The 17,316-nt window shown below is 38.0% G+C and overlaps 2 protein-coding genes across 6 annotated transcripts; both read right to left on the reverse strand.

Moving 5' to 3' along the window:
* Positions 1-68: 68 nt before the first annotated feature.
* Positions 69-12,770, reverse strand: LOC131784887 (uncharacterized). 5 transcript variants are annotated; one of them, XM_066174469.1, is made up of 7 exons: positions 12,635-12,770; positions 3,397-3,526; positions 2,577-2,852; positions 1,939-2,081; positions 1,628-1,751; positions 1,023-1,301; positions 69-766 (listed from the first exon to the last, which is right to left on the reverse strand). In XM_066174469.1, the coding sequence occupies exons 1-7, from the start codon at positions 12,675-12,677 to the stop codon at positions 469-471; spliced, it is 1,293 nt and encodes a 430-aa protein (XP_066030566.1). In that variant the 5' UTR covers positions 12,678-12,770; the 3' UTR covers positions 69-468. The 5 variants fall into 5 exon arrangements, with proteins under 5 accessions (XP_066030566.1, XP_058957701.2, XP_066030568.1 ...); XM_059101718.2 differs by lacking the exon at positions 12,635-12,770 and adding an exon at positions 10,492-10,861; XM_066174471.1 differs by lacking the exon at positions 12,635-12,770 and adding an exon at positions 8,506-8,642.
* A 69-nt stretch (positions 12,771-12,839) lies between these two features.
* LOC131784890 (uncharacterized) lies at positions 12,840-16,562 on the reverse strand. The gene is made up of 4 exons (XM_059101722.2): positions 16,420-16,562; positions 16,188-16,304; positions 14,456-14,736; positions 12,840-13,828 (listed from the first exon to the last, which is right to left on the reverse strand). The coding sequence occupies exons 2-4, from the start codon at positions 16,246-16,248 to the stop codon at positions 13,775-13,777; spliced, it is 396 nt and encodes a 131-aa protein (XP_058957705.1). The 5' UTR covers positions 16,249-16,304; positions 16,420-16,562; the 3' UTR covers positions 12,840-13,774.
* Between the last annotated feature and the right edge of the window lie 754 nt (positions 16,563-17,316).

Raw genomic sequence — 17,316 nt, forward strand, 5'->3', positions numbered from 1 at the left:
GAAAATAAATTAAACAAAAAAACTTAAACAAAAATAACGGAGCCGAAAATAGCCCCCCCCCCCCCCCACTCAAAAACTTGCAGCGCGGTCCCTGGTTAGAGTACGAGTACTTCACATCACATAAACAATTTGAATCTCGATTATATTATCCATTTAGTTTAACTTAGGAGAAAATTTTGATAAATGCTATTTCTATAACAACTTCATACTTTCTCTTACAGCAGGCCACTATAACATTAAGTCAGATATATTAATATTAGTGGCAATTACAAACGTCGTTTTAATATAATAAACCCACTGAATTTTTTTTTATTTCTTTACTTAAAAATTCGTACCGGGTGCGGGCAATTCCAAGTTTCTGTAAACTGTAAAACTCTTTACTACCAAAGAATTATCTACAACGTAAGGAAACTTCTCTATAGTGTTTACAATATGTCCTCTACTAATATTAAAAAAATATTTAAAAAATTAGGAGATAATGCTCAGTACTGAGCACAGTACTGCTACAAGAATCGACACCTTTGAAGTGATTTTCTTTCCCCTGGAGGGAAGAATTTTTCCTTCGACATCCTGTATCGCAGATCTACGTTGATCTTTACGTGGCTTTTCACGTGGTCTCTTTTTTTCAGACGAAGGATCTTTAAGTTTACGGCAGAATGGGTTGAATTCATCATAGATAAAGTTAACGTCGTCTTGTAGCTGCGGTGTGACGTCACAGTTCTCCAGCGTAACGTTCTTCGCACAACGTTTCGCCTCGAAGTATTTGCTAAACGAAAGTAAAAAAAAGGAAAACTTTACTTGAATTTAGTTTTAAAATGGTTCGCTCGGCCAATCGGAGCGAAGGAAAATGTAGCCAGGAGCCAATGAGATGTCAAATTATACAGACGCAGACTGTGTCTACTTGGTTTACAGGTGTGAGTTTTCTTTCACCAATCAAACAGCTTTGCACAAAAAAATCAAAGCAGTGATGGAATTTCTTAAAAAGTAGCGCGGAGAAATCTCTTGGAGATTGCCTAACTCACCCACACAAAGACTTGTCTGCTTTGTTTGCCACGTAGGTAGCCACAAAGCTTTCGGCACATTTTTTTCTTTGCTCAAGGTAGCTCTCTCCGCACTGGTCGTGCTTTACCGCTGGGTAAGGGAACTGGACCTGAGTCCCCTCACAGTATCTACGTTGTTGAAAGGATCGACTCCTCTTGAACCCCGTCTCTATTCTCTTTTTATTATAACTGGTATCGTTCCTATGGCAATGGAGAGCGACCTTTTTCGCACAGTTGTGAAGCTTTTCCATAAAGACTGATCTACAAAAAACAAAACTGACAATACTCAGTAACAGAAATGTCTAAAGAAATTTGCACAACAATAACAAATTATTTGAAGGTCCTCATTTCTTTCGGCCATGAAATGCAACAAGTTTAAAGGGATCGATGTCAGTAAATAAAACTTTTATTAAAAACTTCAGGCTCAGTTTGTTAGTCATAACAAAATTCTGAAAAAAACACCCCAAAGTGTAGTGGGTAAGGAGTAGCCATTTCGTGCACTGTATTGAGATGACTGGAGATCCCCTCCCACCCACCCCTAACGACACTGACATGGGCTAAATAAGACATAAACATTTCATACTGACCTACAGGGTTTCTTGGGAAATTTTTGCAAGGTCTGTACAAAATCTGCCACACAGACCCTGCTCCTGGTCAAGTACTCTCGTTTGGTACACAAGCCAAAAGGGCTTGAAATGGCACTTCTTGGTTCTGAAACGAAAAGAAAAATGAAGGTCATTCCGTATTATTTCATTGCCTTTATACTCAGTTCGCGACGAATGATACCCCCTCCTCCCCCCCTGAAAACTATTTGGCCCCCCACAATCCTCCTCTCCACAGGTGACAAATAATTACTGGTCCGTTACATCAACGAGGTACCCGTTGTGCTCGTACTTACTTGGTTTCTTAGCATCTCCGCCACCGGAGCAATACGGATTGAAGGGGTCTTGATATATCTTGATCAGGTTCTTTACCTCGGGGGTCTTTTGGCAGAACCTCTCAGCAACCTTAATAACGCACTTCTTAAGGTTACTGTACTTTCTAACAGAATAAAATAAAATAAAAACGCCAGTTATAACAATAACCTTCAAGAGAGAAAGGAAAAAAGAAATCTTGACATGTCTAAATTACGATCGCTTCATTTCCTCCCCAAGGCAGGTCTCTGCGTGAACGTTGGAAGGATAGCGCAGTGACAAGAGCGCTTGTGGACCACCGCCGTGGCGTGGATTCGATTTCCGAACCTACGGTCAAATTCATGTTGAGTTGCTGTTTATCGTCATTTTTTTGAGGGTTTTTCTGCTAGTTAGCTTTCCAGTCATTTTCTCGCATCAGTATGTATATTCTCCATACTGTTCTCTTTACAATTGCTAAGGCACTGATAAGGAGAATTTGTTTAACAATCAAGAGTTTCTTTAATTAGTAATTATTTCCTTTCTTCTCCTGGCCTTACTGTTTGATTTAGGGGTGACATTGTAAGGAGAAATTAAATGCTTGTCATTCCTAAGGAATAAGGCTTAGGTAAGCGGTGGATCTAACCTGCATAACGCAGTGCTTCCATTGTCATCGCTGAATCGTTTATGGAACGAAGATGGACATTTCCTCATTTTCTTATGAGCCTTCTTCCGGCAACCTTGCATGACTTTTCCATTGAAGGGATCCGGATTCACCCCACCATAGGAGCAGTAATACTCCTCCGAAGCGGCAGCCACTCGTTTAATTTGATTTATTTTGCCAAGAGTAGTTGAATCCGAAGAATTTTTGCATCTGTGTAATGCTCGCCCTATGCAGGTTTGCATTTCAGCGTAATGATTCCTGAAAAAAATTTGGTGAAGAAAAAATGGTTTCAAATCAGTGATTCTTGATTTTCAAGTGGCGTTCTAGGAAACAAAACCGCCCCACCCTCTTCAAAGGCGCATTTCGCGTGAGTGTCGTCAAACCAAAACGAACGTAATAACAAAAGGCAATGGGAGGGAAAGACATTAGCATGAGGAGTTTATGAGAACTCAAAATGAATGACAAAAAATTGTCTGAAGTGCAGGAAACTACGACTAACAGAGTCGTGCATGATTGGTTACAGTCGTGAATCCGATTGTTTGACAGGCTGGCGCTAGTTTCTTTCAACCAATCACTTGGCAGAGCAAATTAAAACCGAGAAAAAATTTATATTTTGCAGGTAATTGGTAATTTTTCGTACTCTTTCCTATTTCGCAATTCACTTTAAACCCTATCGTATACCTCGAGCCAAAAAATTGTGCTCCTTTCTTTCGCAAACTGAATACTGCCTACCCCGCCTTCCCCTCTTTCCCCACCCCTCCCTCACTAAGGATGTATATTTTAAGTAGTTTCTTGCTTTTACCTGCAAGTCTTATCCTTCGCCTCCCGAAGGTTTCTTGCGAACATAGATACGCACGCTTTGGCATCTCTTTCAAAATCATCGGTCGTACATGTGTTGGCGTTCTTCACGGAGAGAGCCAGAAGAATCGGCACTGAAGATAAATTATCGGCAAAAAGGCATTGAGATTAAGGCATTTTTCCGAGACTGGGGACTGGTAACCATTTATAGTTTTGAGGAAAGGGGTTGGGGGAGGGTGGGAAGATTTTGATTCTGTCCCAACAAAATTTACCTTCATTTGGATGGGCAAAATTTTCCACTTTGAGTGATTCTTAGGTTATGAACCTAAAAAATATGTAATTAATTCGGCCGACGGAGTACAAGCTTTTAATTACCAAAATGATGAAACTATTCTGCATATCTAATTAAAGTAATTGCATCATTTCCCCAGCTGTCTTCTGTCTAAATGCTACCGTATCATGACGGCTTAGGGGGGAACAAAGATCTCTTTTGAAGCCGGAAAGATTCCCTCTCTTCGTGGTACCGTTTTACAGAGTACCAGAATGCTCTTGCACTGCCATGAGATGCTTACGCTGCAATTACGCTTTTTGATTAACAGCGGCGTGTTTCGCTTAACCGCAACCGTCAACTGCCTTGACAAAGCCTTCTAAACATTATTAAGAGTTTTTACCTTTAAAACCATAAGAACATATTACAAAGGCGAAAGCTGAGTTGAAAAGTGAAAATTAATTTATGTACTTAAGTTTTGTTTGTCAGTAATTACTTGTTTTGCGACTCCACAAAATGGTGTTTCTTTTTGGAAACGAACAGGACTGTTGAGAATATGCAACACTGTTGCAATAAATAAGTTACTTCCACTATTGATAGATTATCACGCGTAAATGTTAATAATTCTTATTATACGATTCCTATCCAATTTTCAATTTGCCCTCAAACGATTATCGATGCATCAAGCCAGCAAGTGATTTGATAATGATCAATGAAGGTGTCTCACTCACCTAAAAAAACAAACCGTTTCAGTCCGTGATCCATTGCGGCAGTGTCGTGAGCACTTATTGGAGATGAACTCAAGAGAACTTGAAAATAAAACCGGACTAAAAAGAACTTGAGTGATATCTACTTAATACGAAGCGAGATTTCGATTTAATAAGAAACTCCCGGCCAATCACGTAGTAGTCTATTTAAAACGTACGTCCCCTAAGAATTGACATGTCTCTGCACACCCAAGAGAAGTCATGATGATAATTGTATGCAAATTCTAAAAATATGAATGAGTAACGTCATCAACTGTAAAAATTGACTTTCTCAGCGTATCAAAATTGCTTTTCAGTGCATCTATAATTGTAGTGATTTCCCCTCTTGGGTGGAATCTACGTTTCAAATTCTTCACGGAACAGAAACTGTCGTCCTCCCACGTGACGTATATTTTTCCCGTCAAATATAGCTTGAAAAAAATAGTTTTAAACCTCTCGAAATGAAAGGTTTCGCAACAGTTTTAATATTTCTCGAAAATCCTTTCACAAAGAGTTGCTACAAACTGTTTCTAAAATTCAACTAAAGAATTCTAAGGTATTACTTCAGTCACGTATGACATTTGTTGAGCCAGTTTTAGAAGTCACGCTCACTCAGTGTCACGCTAGCTCAAAGTCAAAACGCTGCGTGAAGTGAATTTGAGATTAACAGTGTTTTCTTCTGATGTTAAAAGCTTATAAAGATCTAAGTTTTGATGACATACGTGAGGTATAATGAAATACGTGACATTAGCGAAACAGGGAGTTTATGACGCATTTGTTCCATATAAAGTTTGGTTATATCATCATTTTCTTCTTTCAATTGCAAAGTTTCGGTTTCGGTTTGTTTTCGATGCTACATCTTTATTCATGATTAGGAATCTACTACGGACTTTGCCTTCGTTTCATCACCTTTTTTGCACAGATCTTATTCAATCACATCCAGAATAAGAGCTCAATTTCCTATTTTTAACCTAGAATTTCTAGGAGAACAAATAAAGTCGTGGCTTTGACCGATAAAGATATTTATTTTTAAATCACTAACCAGCCATGAAATTGCTTACAAAGCACCTTTGTTTGTTGCGTAAGGTGTAAAATCAATTCTTGGCCAAAAAAGGGACAAAATCGAATTATTGTTACTCGATGTAGAATATTTCGTTCTCCTTCCTTTCAAGAGCGGAAAATTTTGCCTGACTGCCACTGAAAAAGGTCTGCTTCAAAGACTCGATGTTCTTTGGTAAGTTTTGCTGACGTTGCACAAACGCGTTATTTTACGACTGGATCCTCTATTGGCAAGATTTATTTGGTCGCCGACGCTTTTTCTTTTTCAGAAATTCAAATATAAGTGTTGGTGTAAACGGAATGAAGATTCATAGGATCATTGCTATCTCAAAGTAACTGATAACCGTGCTGAGAGCGATTAAAGAGTGCTAAGAAGGTGAAAATTGACCTCAAATATACCGCTCATGACAGTTGTGGTTTTACATATTGTTTTGAAGAATACCTATATTTACCTCTTCTAAATACTTTAACAAAACAAACAAGTGTGCTTAAATAAAAACCTGAGTTTTGTAGTATTTAACCTTTTACTCACCTCAATTAACAAAATTTTCAGATCACGATATAACGTTTACACTAATCTTAAGTGACGCTATTGGAATATTTACAAGATTGAAGTGATAATTGAAATACTTAATTATTAAAACAACCTTAAAAAATTAACTGCAATGCGCACAGGTGAGTTAATTCTTAAGAAATGTCGATGCTCCTATAAAAATACTAGCCCATGAATTAAAACTAACATTTATTCAGCTCAAGAAGATGTATTTCAAAATTAGGTTTAGCTTTCATGTACATATGTTTTGATCCGTAAAACGAGCAGTCATTGACACATGAACGACCCGCATATCACCTGTCAAGGTTTGCTAGTCGACAACGCAACAAATTGAAGATTATGTGAAAATATTGGCAAGTAATTACAAGATATTTTGATGAACATTAACACCCTTGAAAAAGTAAACTAAACTATTTCACTCACCAAATAAAATAAGCTGTTTTTGTTGGCTTGTCATGCTGACCTTTCAATCCGAAAACTGTGGATTTGAACGTATCGAAGTGCGGGCTAAAATGTTTGAGCTACAGTTCGTCTCTTTGATTCAAGTCTTATTGACTAACGTGGGAAACCCCCTTAACAGGAAATGTCGGAATTATTAGTAAGAATGCATTTTCTTTACATCATTTAAGTCTTATTTTTGGAAGTAAATTACCATAGTGCTTTCTTTGCATGTTCGAGGATAATTCTTTCCGTGCATCATTCAAAGGCAGGATTACTTGCGTTCTTTTTTTAGCATCATGTCCAATGACAACAAATTGATACAATTCGGTAAATCTGACCTCGTTTAAACAGAAAACTATATATCTGACCTCCTAACGTAGCTCTGCATTCAGTTAAATTGAGAAACTTTTTTAAGACGTGCCGTGACAGGGTCAAGAACTGTGGAGGAACCGAAAATTTATAACCTCCGGGCTCTCAAATGTTGGTTTGAAATAAATGGTCGGCAATTAAGCTGTTTTTCTACAAGATCAGTCCATTGTTTCTCGTTGTGGACTTAATTAAATATCCTCGTATATGCTACTTCAATTCAGATCTTCTTTATTTCAAGCAGACGGAGAAACAGAGCTACATTCTGTTCGTGACAGAAAAAAAAAGAAGTTGGCTTGATTTAAATTTCGCTAAACGCAAACAATCTCTCTTCTCCAGAGGAAAAATTATGTCTTTAATTCAGGTTGCTCTTCCATCAATTTCAAATGACATTGTCTCTGGTTTAGTAAATCTCTAAATTGCTCGAAATTCGATTTATTTATCATGCTCTCCGACACGCCCTTCCGCAGGAAGTCTTTTTCCGTTTTTTTTATTTTTCACTTTTGAAGCCCCTTGCGCTCTGATCGCTCGCGCCCGTGCGCCTAAAGTTCGCGTGAATTTTCACTGAGCACGCTCATTCACGAAGAAAACAATAAACAGAAAGCTTTTCAATTGGTATCTCTGATAGTGACAGATAAAAGCTGAAGTGCTGCAATTCGTGCGTGAGTCCTAGTCTACATATACAAAAAAGCCAGCTCTAAAGAAAACTTATCGGCAGATTAAAGCATTTTTTCAAGACTGAGGACCGTTAATTATTTATTACTTTGGTGGTGGAGGGGGGGGGGGGGGGTTTGGGAGGCTTTTGGTTGTGTCAGAAAAATTTACCTATGCAAAATTTGCCACTTTATGAGTGATTCTTTGATTCTGAACTTTAACTCTTTCCTGGTTTGTACTTCTCTGTATCTTAAGAAAGATAATTTCATGGCATAATCTCATAGCATTTTGTGCGAAGAAGTTACATCTTCATCGCCGCAAGGATCAGAAGCATTATTTTTCCTGCTTCGTTTACATCATATCGCGTAATTTGCAATCAACTCGGCCGGCGGAGTACATGCTTTTAACTACCAAAATGATGAAATTTCTCTGCATTTCTAATTAAAGTAATTACATCATTCGTCTAGCTGTCTTCTGCCTAAATGCTATCGTATCTGACAGTTAAGGGGGAACGATGATTTCTTTTGAAGCCGAAAAGATTTCCTCTCTTCATGGCACCCTTTTACAGAATACCAGAATGCTCTTGCACTACCATGAAATGCTTACGCTGCAATTACGCTTTTTAAATTAACAGCGGCGTGTTCCGCTCAACGCTGCTTTGAAAAAAGACTTTTCAAAGAGTTTTTACCTATAAAACCATAAGAACATAAGAACATATTACAAAGGCGAAAGCTGAGTTGAAAAGTGAAAATTAGTTTGTGTACTTGAGTATTGTTATTCAATGGTTCAATTACCTGTTTTAGCGACTCCACAAAAGAGTGCTTCTTTTTGGAAACGAAGAGGATTGTTAAGAATATACAACACTGTTTCTAAATAAGTTACTGCCACTATTGATAGATTATCACGCATAAATGTCAATAATTCCTATTATACGATTCCTATCGGATTTTCAATTTGTCTTGAAACGATTATCGATGCATCAAGCCAGCAAGTGATTTGATAATGATCAATGACGCTCTCACTCACCAAGAAAAGCAAACTGTTTCACTCTGTGATCCATTGTGGCAGTGTCGTGGGCACTTCTTAGAGATGAACTCAAGATAGCTTGAAAATTGAACCGGACTAAAAGAACTTGAGTAATATCTACTCGTGATATTCGATTTTAATGGGAAACTCCCGGTCAATCACGCAATAGTCTATTTTAAACGTACGTCCTTTTAAGAATTGACATGTCAATTCAAACCCAAGAGAAGTCATTATGATAATCGTATGCAACGGAATATTTTATCGATTCAAATTCTAAAAGGTAACGTCATTAACTGTAAAATTGACTTTCTCAGCGTATCAAAATCGCTTTTCAGCTCATCTATAATTGTACGGTGAATTTCCCCGCTTGGATGGAATTTACGTTTCGAAACTTACGCAACAGTAACTTTCGTCTCCCACGCACTTCTCAAATGTAGGTCGTAAAAAAAAATATCGTTTTTGATCTCTGGAAAATGAAAGGTTTCGCAACAGTTTAAATATTTCTCGAAAATTCTTTCACAAAAGGTTGCTAAAAACTTTTTCTTAAATTCAAATAAAGAACACTAGGTTTTTGCTTTAATCAAGTATGGCATAAAGGCATTTGTTACACGTCAGTTGTAGCAGTCACGCTAACCCAGTGTCACGCTAGCTCAAGGTGAAAAATGCTTACGTGGAAGTCAAATAGAGAATGACAGTATTTTATTCCGATGTAAAAACCTTATAAAGATCTAAGTTTTGCAAAGATACGCGAGATAGGATGAAAATACGTGACAGTAGCGCGCGAGAAATGGAATTTTGTGGCGTATTTGTTTGACGTAAAGTTTGAAAATATTATCATTTTCCTCTCTCAAAGTTCCGGTTTCGGTTTGTCAATGCTGCGTCTCTCACATGATCAGGAATCTACTACAGGTTTTTCCTTTATCTCATCGCCTTTTTTTTGCACAGATCTCATTCGATTACATCCAAAATATGAGTTCAATTTCCTGTTTTCAAACCAGAATTTCTAGAAGAACATACAAAGTCGTGGCTTTGACCGACCGACATTTTGAATCACTGATATTGCTTCATTATAGCCGGCCGTAAACATGTTGATTACAAAGTACCTTTGTTTCTTGGATGAAAGCGTAAAATCAATTCTTGGCAAAAAAAAAAGAGGACAAAATTGAATTGTTGTAACTCAGCATAAAATGTTTCGCTCTTCTTCCTTTCAAGAGCGGAAAATTTTTGCTCAACTGTAACTGACATGATGTTCTGGGGTAAGTTAAACCGACATCGGGCAAACGCTTACAGTTTATGCCTGGGTCCTCTAAAATGGGAAGATCTATCTAGTCATATACCCTTTCTCTTTTTCAGAAATTCAAATAGAAGTTTTGGTATAGGTGGAAGGAAGATTCCTATGATCATAGCTCTGTCTCATAAACTTTACCGTGCTAAGAGCAATTGGAGAGTCCTAAGAAAATGAAAATCGGCTAAATAGGTATTATTGACTTCAAATATGCCGCTCACGACAGACGTGGTTTTACATATCGTTTTAGAGAAGACCAATATTTTCTCCGCTAAATGCCAAAACAAAACAAACAAGCGTGCTCAAATGAAAACCTGAGTTTTGTAGTATTCAACCTTTTACTCGCCTCAAAACTTCTAACTTAATTTTCTAATCACGATATAACGTGTACACTAATCTTAAGTGACATTATTGCAATATTTACAAGATTAAAGTAAAACTTAATTATTAAAACAACCTTGAAAATTAACTGCAATACGCACAGGTGAGTTAATTCTTAAGAAATGTCGATGCTCCTATATGTTTTGTTCCGTAAAACGAGCAGCTATGGACACATTGAACGACCCGCATATCACATGACTAAGTTTGCTGGTTAACAACGCAACAAATTAAAGGTTATTTGAGAATATTGGCAAGTAATTACAAGATGTTTTGATGAACATTAACGCCCTTGAAAAAGTAAACTAAACAATTTCACTCACCTAATAAAAAAATCTTCTTTCGTTGGCTTGTCATGTTGAACTTTCGATCCGAGAACTTATCGAAATGCAGGCTTAAGTGTACGAACTACAGTTGTCTCCTCTCTTATAAAAGTAATTTGGGAAACCCCCGAATCTAAAAAAAATCATCAGTTTGTCAAGGTTATTTTAAGCCGTGGCCATGATAAAAGACCATCCCGAACACTCCCAGAAATCCATGATAATCCAACATTTCGCTATGTTAGAGAAGTAAGTGTGTTGTTTTGCTGCTAGAAAGTTGCGCAATGAGAAACGCTTGTAGGAAAGGCTGGTTTTTTAACTCTCTAAATCAATTTTACGCCTAACAAAGTTGTCATATTATTGATAACAGCGTAGCATATTCCATCAAACGCAGAATACTCTGTGAGAACAATAGAGCAGGACCGAAAGGTGATATCCGGACGTCAATGAAGCGAAAGTGACGTCAAAATTTGATCGACACAGGAACGTTAACAAAAGCAGTTGGACCGCTTTAGGAAGAGTCAATTAAAGCTGTAATTGTTGGGGAGAATATTTTGTCTTTTCATCGTTAACGTCTTATTTTTGGAAGTAAAATTACCATAATGCTTTCTATGGATAATTTTTTCCCACAGTGACGTGCATCATACAAACACAAGGTTACTTGTGTTCTTTTTTAGCATCATGTAAATTAAATTTTCTTTAGTGCAAACAATCTCTCTTTTACAGATAGTAAAACACGCCTTTATTTAGGTTGCACTTTCATGGATTTCAAATGATATTGTCTTTGATTTAGTATATCTCTAAATTGCTTGAAATTCGATTTGTTTATCTTGCTCTCCGACACGCCCTTCCGGCTCAATGCAGGAAGTCTTTTCCGTTGTCACTTTTAAAGCTCCTTGCGCCCGGATCGCACGCGCCTGTGCGCCAAAAGTTTGCGTGTATTTTCACTAAGATCGCTCATTGACGAAGAAAACAATAAAAAGAAAGCTTTTCGATTGGCATCTCTGATACTAACGGATTAACAGCTGAAGTCGTAGATGCATGCGTGAGTCATAGTCTACATATGGTAAAGTTAACCCTTGGGGTGATAACTATTGACTCGGTTTCGTTTCAGCTCTGAGAGGCCCTGAAACACTCAAAAATAGACTGGAACAGCCTTGAAACGAGATAATAGTTGTCAAGTTTTTTTTTTCAAGCAGTCTATTGCTATTTTGCCCCTCGGGTTGTTTCGGTTTCATCTTAACGATGTAGTTTGAAGAGTGTACTTCACCGGCGAGCCGATATCAAGGCCGTTTAAACGAGGAAATAATCCACCGCAGTCCTAGACGCTGACCGCACCATTTATTCGAGAAGGGCTTGATTAAACCGAGAAGGGCTTGATTAAACCGAGAAGTGCTCCTGTGAACACATGGTTTGCGTCGTATTATGGAAATATAAGAATGGTAGCGAATGGTGGTAGTTGCGCAGAGTAAGTTTTAGGTAAGCCGTGATGCAATCTATACCTGTGCCTTTGTATCTTATCAATGCCGCGAATTATTTAAGATGTGCTCAAAATCCTCGTCTTAAATTAGTCACGACTTTTCAAAGAGGAAATGTACTGCTTATAAGGTGCATTAACAGCCCTATTGGCTGCGTTACTGGCGGTTTCGTGACTGCTTCGAAGCGACAGGCGGCAGAGCCGTAAAAAGTGAGCAACTAAGCCACAGAAGTTATAGATGCGAAGGATTGAACTTAAATCAAGGACACTCGTCTAAAATCGAGTACCTTAGTTCTTTCTATATACTTTTAGCACTCTCAGGAGCTCGTTAACTAACAGCTAATGAGTTAAATTAGTCCATTAGGGTTGGATTTTGATCTTAAGCAGCTGTAATTAAATTTCTTGCGAGTAATTATTTTCTGCAAGCAGAGCATGCCATCGAAGCACATGCGCGTATGTATTCGATTCTACAGATTTATTAGGAATTACACTACATTTTAATGAAAATGTATTTCAAGTCACGAGCTCTACTTCCACGTACAAGCCAAAACTGCAATTAACCGTCTGCGTAGATTTTCAAATTTTGCCCCAAAGTACTTGACTGGTCTATGACTGAAGTTTTCCAAAATTTTATGAAGTTTTAAGTTCTAAGACCTACTTATGACTTACCGTACATGACGATGTATGTGGACAAGTGTGGCATATTGCTCATTCTTCGTACGACCTAACGAGAAGAAAACTTCAACAGACTGATTTTCCCGCAAAGAGCGACTTAGATTTTATAAGGATGCTCCGGGGCAATTCCCAACACTTTCCGAGGTTTTTCCGCCACAAACGTACAACATGGAACAGCTCATATTTATTTTCAGTGCCGTTTATTGCAAACAGTTTTCGTGAGTGAACAAACAGTTTACGTAAATAAGCCAATCTTTCCCGGAAGAGTGACCAAAAAATATACATGCTATCCAGTATGATAAAACATAGAAAATCAACGGAATAACAATTTGCCAATTTGTTGAGAAGAGACAGATTTAAGAGAGGATTCGATTATTAAAGAAGAGCTAAGCGACACGCAATCTTACGATAACTTCGGAGACAGGGTGCAAAACTATCTAGTTTGTGGCGTGCCACTCGAAATTAGATGTGAAAGTCGGTTAGAGAGACATGTATTGCTGATTTACAATGGGACGAAGTGTACATCAGTTTGCAATAGGCCTTTCAAGAAAATATACGCTTTGTTCCGTTTCCGTTGTTTTATTTCTGACATGCACCACTTGGTTGGCCCGTCATGTCACCGCAGTAAAATTTCGTGACTTGCCATGGCTTGATATTGGCAAAATGGGGTATCGTGGTCGTTTTATATCGAGAGCTTTGATTTTGGTTTACCAGAAACCTTAAGTGATCCCTAATTTTTAACAGTTCTCTCTCAAACTTGGTATTCATAAAGATTCATCCTAATAGTATCGATGAAGTTTTGCGCCCTGTTCCAAATCAAAAGTTGAAAGAAAACCCAGGGTAAATACATGAATATAGGATTCGTCTTTGCTGTCACGTCTCTGAAAATAGCAATTACTCGAAAACTGATTCGAAACTGAAAATAAAAATTCCCGGCTATGCCAAACTTGCATACGTCACGATAATGTTTTTTTTTTTTTTAATCAGTCACTGACTCATAGAACATTTCACAAAGGAACAAATCCCCGTCAACGAACGAAAGATTGTTCGCTTCCACCATACTTGAGTAACAGGAAGACGTTTATAAAGATGTCACGCAACGATCTCTGACGTGGGTGGCTGAGGTCATAGCTATTAATCAATTTGTTGATCTGGCTCATTATCACAGTTGTCACGTTGGAAGAGGAACTGTAAAATAAACGCAATTTTTCATATTAAATAAAAGAAAACTGACTGTAATGTTCGCGGAGAAGAAACAGAACTTGTTTCCGAGTTGTGATCTAAAAGAAACATTGGGGTTTGCATGTTACTTTCGTTACGAAACAATCGGGCTTGTGGGTCTTAGAGAATATAAAACCTGTAAAGCCGCATTTCCTTCCCTTGGGGAATCCTACCTCCTAGTGAACCCTAAAATTTACGGTGGTTAACGTCCGTCGCGGCAAAATCAATGCGACAGGGGAAATAGACAAGATAAATTTAGACACAGCAAAATCAATTTGGCGGTAAGTGTGGCTTGAAAAAAAATTAGTCTAAATTTTTCAAGCTTGTCGAATGCAAACCGTACTACCGTGAACGCTTTGACCAGTCCATTCTTCTCTCCGCTCTATCAAGAGCACGGGCCCTCCCTCCCACGTCTTCCCGTACCCACAGTAGTTAAACGTAGGGTAATAAGCTCGGGAGGGTGTGGAGGGGGGAGGGGAGGGGGGTGTCAGAGGGTTCATTGATTAAGGAGTGATCATCTTTGTACTTGCCCTTGCCTTGAGAAATATTCTTAGAAATATAACATTGCTTTACAATGAAATAATACACACAGACCTTCTCGATTTTCTCCCGATCAAAATTTCTGTAAAGTGATCCGAGCTTTTTTTCTGACTTCTGAATATCTGACAAAATCGTACATCGTACGTGTGAGCCCGCGGTTTCCATGTTATATGCAACACACGAAGATCGACGCACGCATAGGTCCATGCAGTGTAGCTCTGAGACCACGTCCTCTCTGAAATTCACTTGGCCGATTAAGATCGCGTCGAAAGTGACATCGGAGAGTTGGGGAGGAGAACAAGATTCACCTTGGCTTCGCAAAGCAGCTTCCTTGCCTGTTAACCATAAGTTACCCGAATTAGCTATCAATCAACAAACGACTGCAAAAAATCTGGAAATATCAATTGCAAAAAGAGTCTTAGAATAAACTATTGACCCCAGCTGGACTTTCTCCCAAACTTCTCTTTTCTTTGAGATTCCAAGCTGGAGCGAAAAATTTCGCATAAACTTTATGAGGTTGAACTTGCTTCCCGTCCCCTCCCCCATGAGGTTCCGAACCAAACGCATCTTTCCCCTTACTCCCTATCCCCTTCTTCGTACTTATTGTAGGTCGGATGCCCCGACACCGAGCTTCAAGGATCTTTTGGTTGGATCTTCGAAGTCAGCGAGAATGAAAATCTTGAATTGTGACGAACAAGTTCTCAATGGGAATTGGACAGAAAAAAATTGGATCGGGGGGAGGAGTCAAGGAGAAATAGAGATCTTTTTTTGATTAAGGGGGGGTGGGGTGGTAGTATAAATAATGAGGGGAAACAAGAACCGCTGAACTGTGTCGTGATCATCTATTAATTTGTCCTTTCTTTAACCCTAACATTAGAATAAGGACCTTTAAAAAGCAAACCACTACCGCGACGGCAACGAAGGCGTGGCAAAATAAAAGATTTGATGGGTAGAACAACAGCTGAGTACTTGCGTTTCAGTGTACAATTCTCAGCTGTCCTCTACAAAACAACAACGTGAAATCACCAAAATTTGCATGGTCTGGGAACAAAAAATCCGACGGCAAATCAATCAAGTTTCCATTTGGACCTCAACACTGCCCGCATACTTTATGCTGAAGTTGATCATGAGGAGTAGTGCCGTAAAAGACGTTAGACACATCCAGCCATTTGCAAAACTCTATCTAAAAGTATAATATAATTTTTTAAATAGACATCCTCCTTGGCGTTGTTGTCCTGCATGCCTGTTAAAGGTCCCTATTTTACTTATGGAGACTGTCACCTGCCTTGGGAGATCATAAAATCACAAAATCAGATTTCAAAAATGATATCACTTTTGTCTCAAATTATCAATATTTTGACACTTCATATGTTACGTCAAAAACATCTGCCCAAAATGGAGACTATCACACGACTAATAAGATTTTAAGAAACATGTTTCATAATCTGTGTTTCTTAAAAAGTGATTTAGCCTAATCCTTAATTTGTTATTTGAAATCCTTGTCAGTGATGTTCATTCTGAAACAGTGTTTTCAGTTTTTAGTTTATAATTCGTGTTTTGATATTTCCTTTTCTTGTCGAGCCAATATTTCGAAATTTCTCCCACGTTTAGAGTGATTTTGCACGCAGTAAAAGGTCGTGATTCAAAATATCGGTGACAGCATCCTTATCGTCGATCGAACGGATTCTTTTTGATGATAAATATGCTTTATTAAAAGAAGTTCGTGAGATGAAAATAATTTGAAGGTTTCGGAAACAAAAAATTGGGATGAGGTTAATAAACGTACCTGAGGTCCTTTTGCAACCGATTAATATCGTTGAAAAGATCAGCGCGCAAATCAATAACATGGTCAGCGGAGGTGAAAAAACCAAAGAAACTCCGACCAAAATTGTAAAACGTAGATCTGAAACAGTTGAAAGGGAAAAAAATATTTCAATCTGTCATCCAAGATGAAGTCTAGAATCGTTTCAAACAGAGCAATAAAGATATTTGATAAGTTTGTGGTTTATTTTACTTACCGTTCAAAGCGTCCAGTCTCGATAAAATAGTTTTTTTCAGTAGAAGGCCTGGTAAAGTACAATAATGACTGTACGCAATTGCATAAAAGGAAAGAACTGCTTTTGCATGTGGGTATTGCGAAAAAGGTGATGAGACAGTGAAGTATTGAAAATTTCCACGTTAATGGCATTGCTATCTCGTTTCACCGGAAAACAGCAAAAAAAAATTTCTTTCAGCCTATTAAAGATTTTTATATGATTTGTTTGCACGGGATACTTGAGCATCAAAACCAGGAAATGAAGAAGACCTCGTGGGAGATAACCTTTAATGATAATTGGAAGGCGTCAAAAACTATTATACCGCCATCAAAAGTTCTTACATCAAAGCAATTTACAAGTGAAACTGGACCTCTCCAAACTCATTATACAGAGATCTTATCGGTAAATCTCCCAACTGTATGCCTAACAATTCGTATGACTCTAATTTGGAGAATTTGGAATTGGTTCAACCAATAATCCTCTAATTGACGTTTTTGTTTATTCTCATCACTTGTCTGCTTGATATTTTATTGATATTGTAATGAGAAATTGCGTCTTGATCACTTATGGGAGTTGAAAGGTTATGGAAATAATTACCGAAACATTCTTTTATTTACAAGTTTCTATATTTCAAACAAGAGATTAAAAAGTTTCAAATCTCTTGATTTCAAATTATGCGCAAGGGCACGCGAAATACATTAAATGGCGGCAGGAGTTTTAGGCTGCCTTCTTATAGTAAGCGCTGTTATCAGCATTTTATATTTCTGATCATAATTATTTTATCTCGTTTTGACACCGTATATGACAAGTACCTAAATAGCCATTCGTGAAGAGAAGGAAAAGGCCCCTACGTGGAATAATTTAATTTCCTTACATCTT

Source organism: Pocillopora verrucosa, chromosome 11, assembly GCF_036669915.1.
Source record: "Pocillopora verrucosa isolate sample1 chromosome 11, ASM3666991v2, whole genome shotgun sequence".
NCBI lineage: Eukaryota > Metazoa > Cnidaria > Anthozoa > Scleractinia > Pocilloporidae > Pocillopora > Pocillopora verrucosa.